This window comes from Malus sylvestris, chromosome 10, assembly GCF_916048215.2.
Source record: "Malus sylvestris chromosome 10, drMalSylv7.2, whole genome shotgun sequence".
Classification (NCBI taxonomy): domain Eukaryota; kingdom Viridiplantae; phylum Streptophyta; class Magnoliopsida; order Rosales; family Rosaceae; genus Malus; species Malus sylvestris.
In genome coordinates this window covers 38,493,329-38,511,138 of record NC_062269.1, presented here as the reverse complement: position 1 = coordinate 38,511,138, position 17,810 = coordinate 38,493,329, and the positions used below count along the sequence as shown (strand labels likewise).

The following is a 17,810-nucleotide window of genomic DNA, read 5'->3' as shown; positions in this document are numbered from 1 at the left end:
CGTGGAGTTTGTGCACAAAGAAGTTCGAAGGATCCATTGATGACTCAAGGGTCTGATGACTACAAGTCCTTGGTCTATTTGCTGAAGTCTTAGCCCTCTGGCCTTTAGTTTCCATTAAAGGTGTGTGAACCTCATACCGTGTTCATACGGAATTGGGGTCAGGTTCATGAAATTTAAACGTAAAACTCCAGTATTTGATGATGATGTTTTTGAAATCCAAGTACTAACAATAGTAAGTCAATGCAGTGGCCCTCCAACTCAGAGTTGCTCGACTGGCACTCAAAGTGTTCTTCATGTAATTTAGTGTGCTTTTCAAAACTAATTCTCTTGAGGTTGCAGATCTTCTGAATTAATTTGATGCTCAGCTAATTGATAAAAATTGCTCAAATGTATATCAAGTTTCAACTTCATCAAGTGGAAAAACTATCTAAAATTTTAAGTCTAGAGAATCGAGGTATTTTGAGATAAAACTCTGCACACCTAAATGAAAAGAAAATTAGATCCACACACTTAATTATATTCTTTTCAAAACAACTTGATGCCGTCTTCAGTTATGCTAATCAGATACAAAATACAAGCCCTTTTTTATCAACGGAGCTTTCTCAATATTGAGAAGAAAATTAGATTTACGCACTTAATTGTAGCCTTTGAAGCCGATACGATCAATCTACAATTGGGTAGGAAGCCGTTGTAGCAAGGCCACAAAGACCTTTAGGAGGGCCAGCATCTCTAAGAATTCAAATGTAGCCATTTTTTCCCTAGCTCTCACCCCATTCATTCTTGAATATCCTGAACTTGGTGCCATTTGTAGTATTCAGTGGCGAAGCCAGGAATTAGTAGGGGGAGGGGCGAATTTAAAAGAGTGCAAAGTTTAAAAAAAGGGAAACAACCATTTCAATTTAGTAATATCGTCCATAATTTATCAATACAAACAAGTTACATTAAAAATCCTTTTCAGTGAAGACATCACTGCCAACATCTCCCGTTTTCATTTGAAAATATAGCAATAACGGCAAAATGCAGCATCTCTTGCCATATTTTACTCCAACCACTCATAAGTATCAAATCGACTATTTTGGCTTTCACTTGGAATGGAACGGAAAGCAGCTGCAAGGCTGCTGATGGTTGATTGAATGTTGCTAAGGTTGAAACAGATTTTTTTTTATTTTGCTTTAACCACTTCCTCATCATTTGATTGTGCTACTAAGTGGGTGTTGGATACGGGTTGTACTCATCATATGACTCCTCACAAGGATTGGTTTTCAAGCTTGAAAGAGTTTAATGGTGGCGTTGTGTTCATGGGAGATGACAATCATTGCAAAACAAAAAGGATTGGTATAGTTCGTTTGAAGTTGCATGATGGCATGGTTAAAGAGTTGACAGGTGTTCGGTATGTACCGAATTTGAAGAAAAATCTTATTTCTTTGGGTACTTTGGAATCCAAGGGCTTCAGGTTTCATTCAGATGGACAGACATTGAAAGTTACTTATGGTGCACTTGTTGTGATGAAAGCTCCTCGATGTGGCCATTTGTATTTATTGCAAGGAAGCACTGTGACAGGTGAAACATCTGTAGTCTCAGAAAATATGGGCACATATGATTCTGATACTACTAGACTGTGGCATATGAGATTAGGCCATGCCGGTGAGAAAGCTCTACAAGGGCTTGTGAAACAAGGTTTTCTAAAAGGTGCCACGACTTGTAAGCTTGATTTATGCGAGCATTGTGTCTTAGGAAAGCAAACTAGAGTGAAGTTTGGTACTGCAGTACATCAGACGAAGGGCATTCTTGATTATGTGCATTTAGATGTTTGTGGTCCTACAAAAACTCCCTCTTTGAGTGGTAGACATTGGTTCGTGACTTTTGTTGATGATTATTCAAGAAGGTCTTGGGTCTACACTATGAAGCACAAGAGTGAGGTGTTGAGCATTTTCTTGGGTTGAAGGAAAATGGTTGAAAACCAAACTGGGAGAAAGATTAAGATTTTGAGATCGGATAATGGTGGTGAATACACATATGACCTTTTCTTTAAAGTTTGCAAAGAGGAAGGGATTGTGAGACATTTTAGTGTCCGGGGAACTCCACAACAAAATGGAGTTGCAGAAAGATTGAATCGAACCTTGCTTGAGAAGGTTAGATGCATGTTGTCTCAGTCGGGTTTGAGCAAGTCGTCTTGGGCAAAGGCAGTTACTTATGCATGTCACATCATCAATCGGTTACCCTCAGCTGCTATTCAGGGTAAGACACCAATGGAGGTATGGACTGGAAAACCTTCTTCTGATTATGATCATATTCGTATTTTTGGTTCACCTGCTTATTTTCATGTAACTGAAAATAAACTTGATCCTAGAGCCAAAAAGGCTATCTTTCTTTGTTTTTGTAGTGGTGTCAAAGGTTACCGGTTATGGTGCCCAGAGATGAAGAAACTTGTAATTAGTAGAGATGTGACATTTGATGAAGAAAGTATGTACAAGGACTCTGAGAAGAATGTGAAAGATGTCCAACAGGTGGAGCTTGAGAAAGTTGCCTCTGGTACTTCAAATCTTATTTATGCTGATGTCGAAGCCACTACAAGTGAAGAAGTTGGAGACCATGAGGATGTTGAAGAAGTTGAACTTGAAGATTCTATTCAAGTTGAAGAGCAAGTTTCACCTCAAGAGTCTATTGCCAAGAACAGAGGAAAGAGACAAATTACCAAGCCAGCCCGGTATAGTGACTATGTTGCTTTTGCTCTTCCTATTATCATTGATGATATTCTATCCAATTTCGAGGAAGCCATTGAGAGTGAGGAGAATGAGAGGTGGTGCAATGCCATGGGTGATGAGATGAATTCTCTCTTGAAGAACAAGACTTGGGAGTTAGCTAAATTGCCTAAGGGCAAGAAAGCTATCACTTGCAAATGGGTGTATGCCAAGAAGGAAGATGCTGATGAGAAAAGCAATGTGAGATTCAAAGCAAGATTAGTTGCTAAAGGGTATGCACAAAATGATGGTATTGACTACAATGAAATCTTTTCTCCGGTTGTGAAGCACTCCTCAATTCGCATTATGTTAGCGCTTGTTGCACAGTATGATCTTGAGCTTGTGCAACTTAATGTGAAGACGGTTTTCTTACATGGTGATTTGAATGAAGAGATCTATATGTGTCAACCGGATGGGTATACAGTGAAAAGGAAGGAGAATTTGTTTTGCAAATTGAAGAAATCACTTTATGGCTTGAAGCAATCTCCAAGGCAATGGTATTTAAGGTTTGATAAATTTATGAAAGGCCAAAATTATTCTAGAAGTCAATATGATCATTGTGTGTACTTCAAGAATTTTCAAGATGGGTCTTTCATTTATTTGTTGATATATGTTGATGATCTGTTGATTGCCTCAAAGAATGTCGAAGAGATTGAGAAATTGAAGAAGCAAATGAAGAATGAGTTCGAGATGAAGGATCTTGGTGAAGCAAAGAAGATCCTTGGCATGGAGATCACTAGAGACAAAGAGAAAGGTTTGGTATGCTTGAATCAAAGACAATACCTTGAGAAGTTGATTCAGAAGTTTGGAGTTCATGATTCAACCAAACCGGTTAGTACCCCTTTGGCTCCTCATTTTAAATTGAGTTTTCTACAATGTCCTAAAGCAGATAAGGAGAAGCTGCAAATGAAAAATATACCATATGCAAATTTGGTTGGTAGTTTGATGTATGCAATGGTATGCTCTAGACCGGATATTGCTCATGCAGTTGGCATGGTGAGTCGATATATGCATAATCCTGGTAAAGAGCATTGGCAAACAGCTAAGTGGATATTGAGGTATCTCCATGGTATTCAAGATGTTGGTTTATGTTTTGAGAGGGATGACTCTGGTATTGGTCATTTTGCAGTTGGTTATGTTGATTCAGATTATGCAGGTGATCTGGATGGAAGGAAGTCTACTACAGGCTATGTGTTTACTATGGCTAAAGGGCCAGTTTGTTGGAGGTCCATTTTGCAGTCGTCTGTTGCCTTGTCTACTACAGAGGCTGAATATATGGCAGTTGCTGAAGCTATAAAGGAGGCCATTTGGATACATATGCTGATTAGAGATTTGGGGGTGGATCAGAAGCATGTGCAGGTGCATTGTGATAGTCAGAGTGCCATTTATTTGGCTAAGTATCATGTTCACCATGCAAGGACCAAGCACATATATGTGCGTTATCACTTTGTTCGTGAAGTTGTTGGTGAAGGAGAAATCATTCTCCAGAAGATTCCAACTAAAGACAACCCCGCTGATATGTTGACTGAGGTTGTTGGTGTAGCCAAGTTTGTTCATTGCTTGAACTTGGCTCACATTTTGCCTATATAAAGAAGGCGATTAGCAGTAGGAGTTTTGGAGCATTTGGCTCAGCATGACTTGTTCTCTTGGTAGTGTTTGGGAGTGTTTTTTGTGTTGGTTGGCTTATAATGGTGTTTTCGGAATTTGGCCAAGGTGGAGATTGTTGGATAATGGCCAAATTAGTGGCCAACTTGGCATTCACTTTCGGCTAGTAAACAAAACAAAAGATTGAAAGACATAATGATGAGGGAACATCATGATGAGGAGGCATCATGATTATGTTTCCTTGTTTTGTGGCTTTTTCAAAGCCATAATTATTGGTTTTCTTCGGATGAAGAGAAAAAAAAAAAAAAAAGGGGCTTATTTTTTTCTGAAGAGAGAAGTGAGAGCTGCCGAGAGCAAGGAGAGTTGCAGAGAGCCCAAAAGGAAGAAGAAGATGCTGCTTCATTTGGTTAGTAATCATCCACCAAAGTAGTTGTTGTTGAAATAGCTTTGAGCTATATGTATAGAGAAGAAATTATTCATTATATTTCTTTCTCTATTTGTTTCTGTGGTGTGTGAGAGCTATTGGGTGTATTGGGTTATTTGGGTTGTGAGATTGCCAACACTTTGTAAACTCCCAATTGGTTGATAGTGGATTATTGGGTGAGCTCCTACTGCTCCGAGAACGTACTCCAGTTACACTGATTGTTGAGGAACCTCGTTAAAATCTTGGTGTCTTTTATATTTTGTTCTTGCATTTTCATTTGATAAATTTCTTGTGGGTTAGCTTGAATTGGTTCCAATTGGTTTTGGTGTTATCCTAGCACAACAAAAATAGTGTAATTTCATAAACCATACTTTTAGCAAATACAAAATACAGGCATTTTCACAGCCTATGGTTTTTGTCTGTAGTACTTATAACCTATAGGCAAAGTGGAGAAGCTCATTCCACCCCTTCATTAATACATTACATAGTCGGATAGGAAGCTTTCGTAGCGAGGCTACAAACACCACCTGGGGCTTCAGCGTTTCTAAGAATCTTCATGTAGCCATTCTCACCCCACGTATCGGACCATGAATTCTTGATTAACCAATAGGGGGTGCCATCATCAGTTGTCCCATACCCAATGACGGTAACAGCGTGGTCCAATGATGTCCCACAATCATCACCGGTGAACACCCCGCCTGAATAATGCTGAAAGGCTGGTGACATATTGATGGCAACGGAGACTGGTTGCATGGACACAGCCTTGAGTAGATCGGTTTCACTGTTGGGAGGTACCTCTGCATAACTAGTTATCCGGGCAGCAGCCTCATTTGCCTTGTTCATATCACATGTTCCTTCACTGCCATCTAAACTCTGGTATGGGTAATTTTCTTCACTGGCAATTCCTCCGTTTTGTTGAATGTATGCAAAGGCATTAACCATCCAACCACCTTGGCAGCCCCTGTTGTTATCTGTATCACAGCTCACAAGCTGTTGCTCAGACAGTGAGATCAATTTGCCAGTTTTGATTTGGGTAATCCCTTCGACTGCTGCCACTGCAGAAAATGCCCAGCAACAACCTGCATGTATTTGAACAAACGGATATGAATTAATTTCCGTAGGAATGAATGCAAGAAGAAAGTAATTAATGCAATACATATATATGTACTTAGCCCCATATTAATATGGTGGTTGGTGCTCTTACCACAGCGCCCTTGATCTTTTACTGGAGTAACAGCTCCATTGTCCCTCCAGTCAATGCTTGAGGGAACATCCGTCGGGCTTAGGTTTTCGTACGTAAATGATGCATCTGCGGATGAGGTTGATTCAGTGGGCTGCTTGTATCCAGTATAATACCTGAGGAATTCGTCATAGCTCATATCCGAAAATCGGTTGACGCAAAGGCTGTAAGTCATGTTCCCTTCACTGTTGAATTTCTCGACAAACTCCACATTGTTTTTGAATATCTGGAAACGCCTTTCCTTCTCCGCACTGTCCTGGTAAACGCGTCCATGCTTTTTCATCCACTGCTCATGTTTTGCAGCAATGGAAGCTTGGTACAATGTGCGGGACGTGGCTTCAGATGCCAAGGTCCCCAAGGTGATGAGTATAGTAACAATCAAAAGGTTTCTTTCAAAAGCCATTGCAGTGATGAGAGGGCGCTCTGTGTCGACAATGGCTTTGTTTCAAGTAGTGATTGGCAAGCTGGATGTGAAGAAGCAAGCATGATATTACCGGTTTATATAGAAGGCGTTCGGGATTGCCTGCATGTGCACTTTGTTGAAATTGTTAGGATGGGAATTTGTAAGGGAGCCAAATTTCCAGGCACATTCCACAGGTTGATGGCTCACGGTAAACTTCATCAATCAGTCTAGCCCGAATGCTACGCTTGTTTTGTTTTCGCCGTGGAGTTTGTGCACAAAGAAGTTCGAAGGATCCATTGATGACCCAAGGGTCTGATGACTACAAGTCCTTGGTCTATTTGCTGAAGTCTTTGCCCTTTGGCCCTTAGTTTCCATTAAAGGTGCTGATGACTACAAATTTACCAATCTGCAGCAGTGAACCTCATACCGTTTCCATTAAAGGTGTGTGAACCTCATACCGTGTTCATACGGAAGGGGTCAGGTTCATGAAATTTAAACGTAAAACTCCAGTATTTGATGATGATTTTTTGAAATCCAAGTACTAACAATGGTAAGTCAATGCAGTGGCCCTCCAACTCAGAGTTGCTCGACTGGCACTCAAAGTGTTCTTCACGTAATTTAGTGTGCTTTTCAAAACTAATTCTCTTGAGGTTGCAGATCTTCTGAATTAATTTTATGCTCAGCTAATTGATAAAAATTGCTCAAATGTATATCAAGTTTCAACTTCATCAAGTGGAAGAACTATCTAAAATTTTAAGTCTAGAGAATCGAGGTATTTTGAGATAAAACTCTGCACACCTAAATGAAAAGAAAATTAGATCCACACACTTAATTATATTCTTTTCAAAACAACTTGATGCCGTCTTCAGTTATGCTAATTAGATACAAAATACAAGCCCTTTTTATCAACGGAGCTTTCTCAATATTGAGAAGAAAATTAGATTTAAACACTTAATTGTAGCCTTTGAAGCCGAGACAATCAATCTATAATTGGGTAGGAAGCCGTTGTAGCAAGGCCACAAAGACCTTTAGGAGGGCCAGCATCTTTGAGAATTCAAATGTAGCTATTTTTGCCCCAGCTCTCACCCCATTCATTCTTGCATTTCTTGAACTTGGTACCATATGTAGCATTCATTGGCGAAGCCAGGAACTAGCAGGGGGCGAATTTAAAAGAGTGCAAAGTTTAAAAAAAGGGAAACAACCATTTAAATTTAGTAATATCATCCATAATTTATCAATACAAACAAGTTACATTAAAAACCCTTTTAAATGAAGACATCACTGCCAACATCTCCCGTTTTCATTTGAAAATATAGCAATAACGGCAAAATGCAGCATCTCTTGCTATATTTTACTCCAACCACTAATAAGTATCAAATCGACTATTTTGGCTTTCACTTGGAATGGAACGGAAAGCAGCTGCAAGGCTGCTGATGGTTGATTGAATGATGCAGACTGCAGCCAATCTGGGCACACATAAGGCAAAGCCACCAACCTACGCCCGGCAAAAGCCAATATAAATATCTCCAGACCGAAGCCAATATATGAGTATCATCGCTATTAGGCACCAACCTACGCCCGGCCGAAGCCAATATATGAGTATCATCGCCCGTAGACAGAGCAGCGACCACTAATTACGAACAAAAACATTGAATATATATTATTTCCTACATAAGTGTGTGTGTATATATATATATCTCTCAAAATCATCTTCATAGCATATAGTCATCCATCATATATACTATAAAGAAGTGTAAAGAAAACATGTTCATAAATAGTATATAGTCATCCATCATATATACTATAAAGAACATTAGTTCGATAAAATATGGTATTCCAAGATATTTTCAGTAAAGCATGATATATCATAAGTGTAAATCTAATTTACTTATAAAACGTAACCATAAAATCATGTTTTTCATGTATGCATTTCTACTATGAAAATATGTGTTTTAGAATGGGTATACTCATAGATACTACGTCGAAGAAGAGACGTACGAAATAGGAATGATGGAATCGCCGTTAATAATTGCACCTAAGCACATAAAGGGTACAATTAATAAAACTCTATTCAAACGATTGAATTTGGGAAAATGGACAGAAAAAACAGGTCCAGGACGTCAAAATTAGCCTAGGAGGGGTCCCAAATGAAACCCTAAAGAGTCAACAAAAAGTCAACTTTGACGGTTAAAGTCAAAGGTCAGACTGGGTCGAGTCAAAGTCAATGGGTCTGGGCTTAGGTTGGATCCGGGTTGGGTTTAAGCTTTGGGCTTGAGTCCAAAGGGTTTTGGGCTTAAAGGCCTGGCCCAAAAGGGAAAAAGTTTAGGGTTTTAAGATAAATAAAAATACAAAGGTTAATGGGTTTGGGCTTTAAGGGGTTAACGGGCTGGAGGTTGTAAAACCCCTCCCCAAACGTAGTTTGTAATTTTACTTTTCCCCTAAAAGTATTTGAAGTTTTCATTTTGGTCTCTTTATTCCTATCCAATCCAGACCCTCCCTTTAGATTATATTTCCCTATCAGCCTGCCACGTGGCAGCGCCTCAACCCTCTCCTTCTTTTTCTCTTTTTCCTTTTCCCCAAATCAACACTCTTCTCTCTCTCACATGTCTTTCTCACACCTTTCTTACCCTCTCTCGGATCTCTCTCTTCGGCGATACACACACATACCCATCATCGCGCCCAACTAGCCACAACACCACCATCACCTCTGGAACCTCATCCTCTCTCTCACCCATCTCTGCGAAGCTCCAAGACACCCAGAGGACACCCAAATCTCTCCGACGAGCCCCGTGCCTCTCGAGCAGGATTCCAGTAAACTCCAGCCACCCCACGACGTGAATTAGGTATGAAACTCTTCCCCTCATCTCACTTGTTATTTTAGTACCTAGATCGTAGGCTAGGGTGGAAGTATGTCATCGACCAGAGCTCGAAATGCTCCAGCCTCCTTCCCCAGTGAGAGTAAACAACCAGACCGTTAGGCCTAAACCAAGCCCAACCGTAAGGCAGCCTAAACCCAAACCCTTACTTAATTAGGCCTTTGGGCCATTCAAAACTCGAGCCTTAGGCTCGTTACCCTTTAAAACCCAACCCATTTACCTTTATTTATTTATTTTATTTTATTTTCTAAAACCCAAAAGTTGTTGGGCCAGCCTTCAGCCTAAGGCTCGTTAAGACCAAACCCAAAACCTTTATAGGTTTAGGCCTTCGGGCCATGTGAACTTGGGCCCAAGCTTAGAGACCCCAAACGTAGTAACCCTAAACCCTAAGCCATTGGGCTAATCCACTTAGGCCTCCAGCCCGATAACTTCAAACCCAAACCCGAACCAAGCCCAGACTCGATTTGACCTGCTCCGACCTGGACCCATGACCCGTTGACAAAACAATTACCACTAGATACGCACAAAACATTGAACATACTCTTTCCAAACATAAGTACATCTATCTCAAAATCATCTTCATAGCATATAGTCATCCATTATATATACTATAAAGAAATGTAAAGAAAACATGTTCATAAATAGTATATCGTCATCCATCATATACACTATAATGAGCATAAGTTCGATAAAATATGGTATTCCAATATATTCGCAGTAAAGCATGCTATATCGTAAGTGTAAATCTAATTTACTCATAAAACGTAACCATTAAATCATGTTTTTCATGTATGCATTTCTACTATTAAAACATGCATTTTAGAAGGGGTCCACTCACAGATACTCCGTTGTCGAAGAGTCGTACAAAATAGGAATGACAGAATCGCCGCTAATAAATGCACGTATGCACATAAAGGGTACAATTAACAAAACTATACTCCAACGATTGAATTTCAGAAAATGGACTTCATAAACAGATTCAAAACGTCGGAAAACATAAAAGGGGACCATGGGTACCCCCACGCACAGCCATGGGTCGCTAAAAAATTCACCGGCACCGCCGTGGATGGTGGCACATGTACTCCACCCTCGGCTGGGCTGCTTGGTTGGACTAGGTTTAGGCCTGGGTTCTTAGGCTTGGGTTTAGTGGGCCTGGGCTTTGCCACTTGGCTGGGATCTAAGGCCCAAATGCCTTGGTCTAATGGGTTTTAGGATAAAAGGGCGTAGGCTTGAAAGCCCAACCCAAAGCAAAAGGGTTTTGGGATTTTAATAAATAAAAAGGGTTATAAGGTTGGCCCGAGTTCTAAATGGCCTAGAGGCTTTAGTGACATAGGGGTTGGGTTTGGGTTTCCAAAGATTTGGGCTTTTGTTTAGGCCCAAAGGCCTTTGTTCTATGATTTTAGGCTTGAAGGCCCTTTCCTCGTCGGGAAAAAAGGCCGGATCCTTCTGAGCTATGGTCACCGTTGTTTAACCACTAAACCCTACGATCTAACTACCAAAAAGAAGGTAAAGGCGAGGGGAATGGATTTCGTACCTTAATAACGTCGAATGGTGGCCGGAGGTGGCTGGATCTTTGCTCCAAACTCACAGCTCGCCGGACCTAGGTTGGGTGTCCTCTGGGAGCCCGAAGCCTCACAGGGACAATGGAGAAGGAAATGAGGTCCTCGCGAGGGTGGTGGTGGTGGTGGTGAGGTCGTTGGGTGGTTGGGTGTCACTGGGAGAAGGAAAAGGAAATGGTCCGAGAAAGTGTTGTGTTTGTGAGAGAGAGAGCGTGAGAGATAGAGAGAGAGTGTGTGAGTGAGTGAGTGAGTTGGGCTGAGAGAGAGAAATAAGTGTGTTGAATCGGGGGAATGAGAGAAAATGAGAAAGAGAGAGAGAGAGAGAGAGAGAAAAAGAAAGAAAGAAAGAAATAAAGAAAGAAAGATAGGGATAAGTTAATGGGTTGCCACGTGGAGGAAATCCCAAAAGGGATTCGGATAGGGTAACATTTCAGGGTAGAAATGTAAAGTTACACAAAAATTTGATATAAAGTTACTCAAAAATTTGGGGAGGGGTTTTACAATATTCTTTTCAAAACAACTTGACGTCGTCTTCAGTTATACTAATCAAATGCAAAATACAAGCCTTTTTTATCGATGGAGCTTTCTTAATATTGAGAAGAAAATTAGATTTACACACTTAACTGTAGCCTTTGAACCCGAGATGATCAATCTATAATTGGGTAGGAAGCCGTTGTAGCAAGGCCACAAAGACCTTCAGGAGGGCCAACATCTTTGAGGATTCTCATGTAGCCATTTTCGCCCTAGCTCTCACCCCATTCATTATTGAGTATCCAGTACTTGGTGCCATCTGTAGTATTCACGTAGCCAACGATGGGTACACCGTGGTTTGGGACTATCTCACAACCTTGTACAGTTGTGAAGACCCAACTTTTGTAAAATCTAAAGTCCGACCAGGTGACATGAATGCCGATTGAAAGTGGTTGCATGGACACAACCTTGATTAGATCGCTTTTGCTATTATGAAGCACTATTTCGTAACCAGTTATACTTGCACTAGAAGCATGCCAATTTTGATTAGTTAGTGTCACTTATTTCATCAGTAGCCTAATATGGGTAATTTGCTTCACTTGCAATTCCTCGATTTGCAATATGTATTCAAAGGCAATCACCATAGTACCACCATGCACTACAACAACAAAAAAAAAACTTTGCGCAACGAAATAAGTTTGTTGTGCAAAGTATGATTTCGTCGCTCAAAACCTTGCGCGACGAAATTTTTGTCGTTCATGGTTCGTCGCACAAAGCTCGTCGCTCAAAACCTTGCGCGACGAAATTTTTGTCGTTCATGGTTCGTCGCACAAAGCTCGTGACAATAGGGTTTGCATGACGAAAATTAATTTTCATCGCACAAAGATTGTTGGTTTTTAATTTTCTAATTAAATTAAATTAATTTAAAATTTTGCGCGATGAAATATTTTGTCACGCAAGGTTTTTGACTTTTTGTTTTATTATTTATCTTATTTTAATTTAATTATATTAATTGTTTACGCGACGAAATATTTGGTAGCACAAGATTTTTCAAATTTTTATGTTTTAAATTTAATTTAATTGTATGACTTTATTTTTTTAATTACTTTAATTTAAATTGATATATTCAAAATAAAAGTACATATGAAAAATAGTGATCAAATTATCCAATATATATAATATATTTAAAATGTACACATTAATTAACAAAGTACAATAATAAAATCCTAATACAAGTCTATTTTGGTGGTAGTGGCGGGGGATATGGTCTGATAGCGTCCTAATCCTCACCTTTCGCCGTCAAAGTCTCGATGATTTCCAACGAACAAAACAAACATGGTCAATAACCAAAAAAAAACAACATAAAATAATACCAAAAAATCGGCATAATCTCCCCTAAAATTGGCATACCCCAAACTCCACCCTACCCCAAACCCAATTAATTAACTCCAAAAACACATATTAATGAAAAACAAATTAAAATTTGGGGAGAAAATTGTGACAACCCGTCCCGAAATATTTATTTTTGACGGCGTGAAATTACTTATATAACTTTGGACGTTAAAGTGTGTTGTATGTATTGTGTACTTAGGTTTTGGATCCATCCATTATTTTCCTAAGTTTTTAGAACTAAGGGAACTAAAAAGGACTTAGTTTTGTTTGGTTTGTGACCAACTAGTACCACACACACAAACACCCATACCTTTTTTCTCTCTCTTCCCTCTCGGATTTCTTCTATCTTCCGTACAAGTCGTACGGACAACCTTGAAGCTTCACTTCCCGTCACGGATCGAGCTCGTAGTTACCATCATCATCTTCATCTCATCGTCACAAGCTCAACCATACCCTTTTATGGTCATGAAACCTTTGAAACCCGAGATACTCTGTTTTGGTGCATTATTCATGCACACGTAAATGTGAAGGTTTCAGTGGTTTTTGAGCTTCTAGGAAGCTTTAGGACTTCTCCACGAAGCTCGGAGAAGAAAAACGAGATGAATTGGACGTCAAGAAGTCGAGATCGACGAGTTCAAAGTTTGGCCAGATTATTGAAGGATCTCCAGCAAATTTTCTTGGATTTTAGGTCCCAAAATAGGTATGGTTGTGTTCTACTCGTCCTAAGTTTCAAATTGTGCAAGTTTTACTAATTTTGTTAAGAATTGGACGAGATATGAAGGTTTTTGTGTTTTCCTAGTTCTCGGTGAACGCAGCGGTGACCGGCACTGGCTCCGGTGACCCAAGGTCAGAGACGAAGAATATTCCGTCAAGTTGACAGAATATTCCTAACGGAGGGTAGCGGCGTCAGGTATTTTGATGGAATATTCTTAACGGCGGTTAGGGATTCCATTAGGATTTCCTACGCGTGGCCGCATGTGTTGCCGTGCACTTGCCAGCCCGTGGAGGCACGTGGGACGTCGAAAAATTTTTCTTAAAATATGGAGATGTTCGTGAGGTTGTGTAGATCACATTGGTATATTCAAACATCCTATTTGAGCAATGTATGACAAGTTATTAACTAGTTTTGTCTATGTGCTTTAAATAACGTTTATTCAGTTATTTCGCATATAGGTGAGACCTATCCCGAGGACGAGCGCAGTCAAGGGCGACTCGGGGGCTACGACCCTTCAACATACCAGTAAGTGGGCTTTTGGTTTTCAGTATATATTTATATACTTGATATTTTCCCAGAAAATGTGTTTAAATGAAAGTATGCTTTGAAATGCCATGCATATAAATTTATATTTAGCATATGAATTAGTATATGATGCATAACATGAATTGGTGTTGTGGATGCTCAGGTAAGTACCAGGTGAGTTATGTTTTATTATATGAGATATTGATAATGTGAGACGTGATTGAGAGCTCATAAACATGCACTTCGGGTGATTGTGACTTAGCCAGAGATATGGTACAGGCCTGTTTATGATGTCACATCCCGTACCATATGCTCACATTGGATCCAATTTAGGTGCACAGTCTTATCGTACGGACCATTATAGGTGGTTCCGACTTGTAGGTAACTAGCGATTTATCGCACAATTATCATGAGAGCGTAACATTGAGCATAACTATATTACACTCAGTCTTGTCGTACAGACCTTTACAGTGGTTCCAACTCGTGTGCAGTGTAGTGTCGTATAGGTCACTTGCGGTGACTCCGGCTAGATTGACTAATGAGCTATGAATTCAGCTTTACAGACCTCTACAGGCGTTCCGGCTAATATGTTATTTTCCATGAATTTATTTTCACCTGAGTTAACCGCCATCTGCAATATGTAGGCAACAATGTTCTTTGTCTTCTCAACATCACTCATGAAGTTTCATTCATCGCTATGTATTGGAACGGACCACTAGTTGTGTAATCCCCTCCACAGCTCCCACCGCAGTACTTACGTCGTTTTTGTACTTGCCATCTAAAAGGCATATCATTTTTTTTCTTCACTTTTTTGCAATGCATATATTTGACTTTTTTAATAAATGATAGCATTAATTGGTTAAATTGTTAGTAGTTAGAGGGAGGGAGATTGATGTGGCCCGCCCCGGGGGGGGTGGGTGGTTCGAAATTGCACTAAAGTGAACATGATTTTTTTGCCATTGCAGTAAAGCACCATCTGCCATGTGCTTATTCTTTAGAGTGATGTAAGTTGTGGACAGTAACTAGGCAAACGGAAGGAGATTAACCAGTTAATGTATGTCTCACAATTTATTAACTATTAAGTGTCCGCGCAACTAACAGTCATTCACACACGTATGAAAACAAATGTTGTTAGCAACATCTCATGGATAGTTAAACCCTTGAGGTTTTATGATCTTAAGAAACTAGTAAAATGTTAATTTACCTCGATATATGTTGACCGTTGAGCATGTGCATTATTTAACATATGCTGCTTTTAGGATTCAAACTCTTATCTCTCTTTACTATAGTTTAAAATAGTAAGGTGCTACGAGATTTTTTTAGTACGGCAATAATTTTAGTATGTATCAAAATGCATAGGCATAATTATTTTTTGTCTTTACGTTAAAACACCATCTATACTAATATTACAATTTTAATCCTCTCATCATTCAAAAAATAAAATATTATATTTAATTTTTATAAATAACAAGATGCCAAATTATAATTGGAAAACTAACCAAAACACCCTCAAAACTTTACTTTTAATCATAAGGACAGATTTTTTCAAAAATGCCAATCCTACCCTTCACACATATGTACAAAATTGGGTCAGTTTTCTGCAAAGTTCAAGTGCATACATCCAAAAGAAGAAAAAGGAGATTGACATTTTCAGAAAACATTTGCATGCAAAAGAATATGTGGCAAACATGCAACAACCAAGACAATACAGATTCACATGCAAAAGAAAATGTGGCAAACACTGCAGCAACCAAGACAACATAAATTCACATGACATTCAAGCAAAGACAAGATAGCCAGCTTTCAGAAACAGTGCTGACAGTTTTCAGAAACAGTGTGCTGTCAATTGTAAATAGATTAAATGTTATTTTGAAGAATTAGATTTTGTATATAAGGGAGTCTTTCCTCCCATACAGAAAGGACCTCCCTCAACATCTGAAAACACCATACTCACTTCATACACTTTAGCATTCGTAGCCTTCATAGCATCCTTGTAAACACTTCTTTGTAATCACTTTCTTGTAAACAACTATCACTGTAAACATTCCATATATCAATAAAAGTTCAAGTGTACATATTCAAGCAATCTCCAAGTCTTAAGTAAGTTTTCTTTTCCTTACTTTGTGTGTTTGTTTAATTAGACTTCTAGTCCAAAACAGGGAAACACTATTGTGGTTATATTATTAACCTGCTAAAATGACGATCATACTTTGTTCGAGCACTCTGTTATAGTTGAATGTTTGCCATACAAATAACTGGACATTAACCAGGGTACCTCTGAGTTCTTCGTACCTCTGAGTTCAGCCTTTAAAGCCTTATACTTGTATTGTGGGTGGTCGTCATGCTGAAACATGTCGAGTTCCATGTGCAAGGTTCTATGTCTAGTTGTTATAATGGTCATCCGACTATTTAACCCAGCATGCGTTTCGAATTTGGTATCAGAGCCAAGTTTAGCATTTTAATAATATAAGCATAATAGTAAAGTACCTTGAGGATAGAAGTCATTGATACAACTGATATCATATTTGTTTATGAACAACAGATATTATTGTCCCTGTAGACCCTGTCAACCACAATTACCAGGTATTTATTGTCCCAGACATCCAACTATAACTAGCATAAAGAGAAGATTAACATATATATCCAAAAGAATTATTAGTACTTTGAAGAAGCAAAAGTTTTATCTTGGCTATCTTGAACATCCTTCATTTATTCGTAAATATAATAACACAGAAGTGAAGCATAAAGTTTTAGAAGCAAAAAGAACAACAGATCAAGCTTTAGAGACCTTGAGAGAAGAAAGAGAGTTTTTAAGAAACTAGTTAGCTGTAACTCTAAAGAAGGGAAGACTGTAGTTTATGATAGATTATCTTAATTTAGAAATTAGTGAACCCCAAAAAAGAAAAATAACTTTAGACCAAAATAATTTAGTTTGTTATTTTCCATCAAGACAGCATAATCATATTTTGCACAGTGAAGAAAATCCGCAAGCCAATAGTATTGTAGATCTTATTATTAGTCAAGCAGAAAATATAAAATTAGAAAATAATAAGCATAATCATTTGTTAAACCAGTTGTTAGAACATTTTCAGAAAAATTCCATAAAGATAATTAGACAAAATTTAGATTATATTACATCTCAGTTAGAAGATAATAATAAAAATATTCAAAGGTTTCCTAGCAAAAGAGAGATAAAAGAGCTTGTTGACCTCATAGATAGTAAGCCAAATCAAGTAGAACTTAGGTCATTAGAAATAGTTGAATAACTAAAATTAGAAGTTCAAAAAATTCAATTCGTACAAAAGGAGTTGAGAGAACAAGTAGATAAGTTGCATAATAAAATAGATAAATTATTAGTTTAATGACAGATTCTAGAACTAGCAGAAAATATATTCAAGCTTTGAAAGAAATTAATAAATTAGATAAAGAACCAGTAGGATTAACAGATTTTTCAACACAAGTATCCAGTAGTAATATTCCCATTAGGCAAAATAATTTGATTATCCAATTAGTTTTAAGTCTAGCTGAAAAATTAGATCAAGTTGAAGAACAAATAGCAAAAATAAACCAAGTTTTACATAACGCATCTTCATCACTTCCACTATCCTTACTAGATAAATTAGAAAATTTAACTTTGAGTGCAAATAATAATAGAAGACCTAAGCTAAATCCTTTTGATAATAGAAAATGGAACTCTTTAGGAAAAAAGGAAAAGAAGTAGTTAGAGCGGAAGATATTTATCCAAATGAAGAAGAAGCACAAGAATTTATTCGAAGAGGTTTTGAGAGAACACAGAAAAATAAATATAACTTGTATCAACTAGGTTTATTTGAAAACAGAAGTAGAATTGTAAGCAGCA

The 17,810-nt window shown here is 38.4% G+C and overlaps 1 protein-coding gene across 1 annotated transcript; it reads right to left on the bottom strand.

Moving 5' to 3' along the window:
* Nucleotides 1–5,104: 5,104 nt before the first annotated feature.
* LOC126586875 (zingipain-2-like) lies at nt 5,105–6,478 on the bottom strand. Its single transcript, XM_050251843.1, has 2 exons — nt 5,975–6,478; nt 5,105–5,849 (listed from the first exon to the last, which is right to left on the bottom strand). The coding sequence occupies exons 1-2, from the start codon at nt 6,411–6,413 to the stop codon at nt 5,251–5,253; spliced, it is 1,038 nt and encodes a 345-aa protein (XP_050107800.1). The 5' UTR covers nt 6,414–6,478; the 3' UTR covers nt 5,105–5,250.
* Between the last annotated feature and the right edge of the window lie 11,332 nt (nt 6,479–17,810).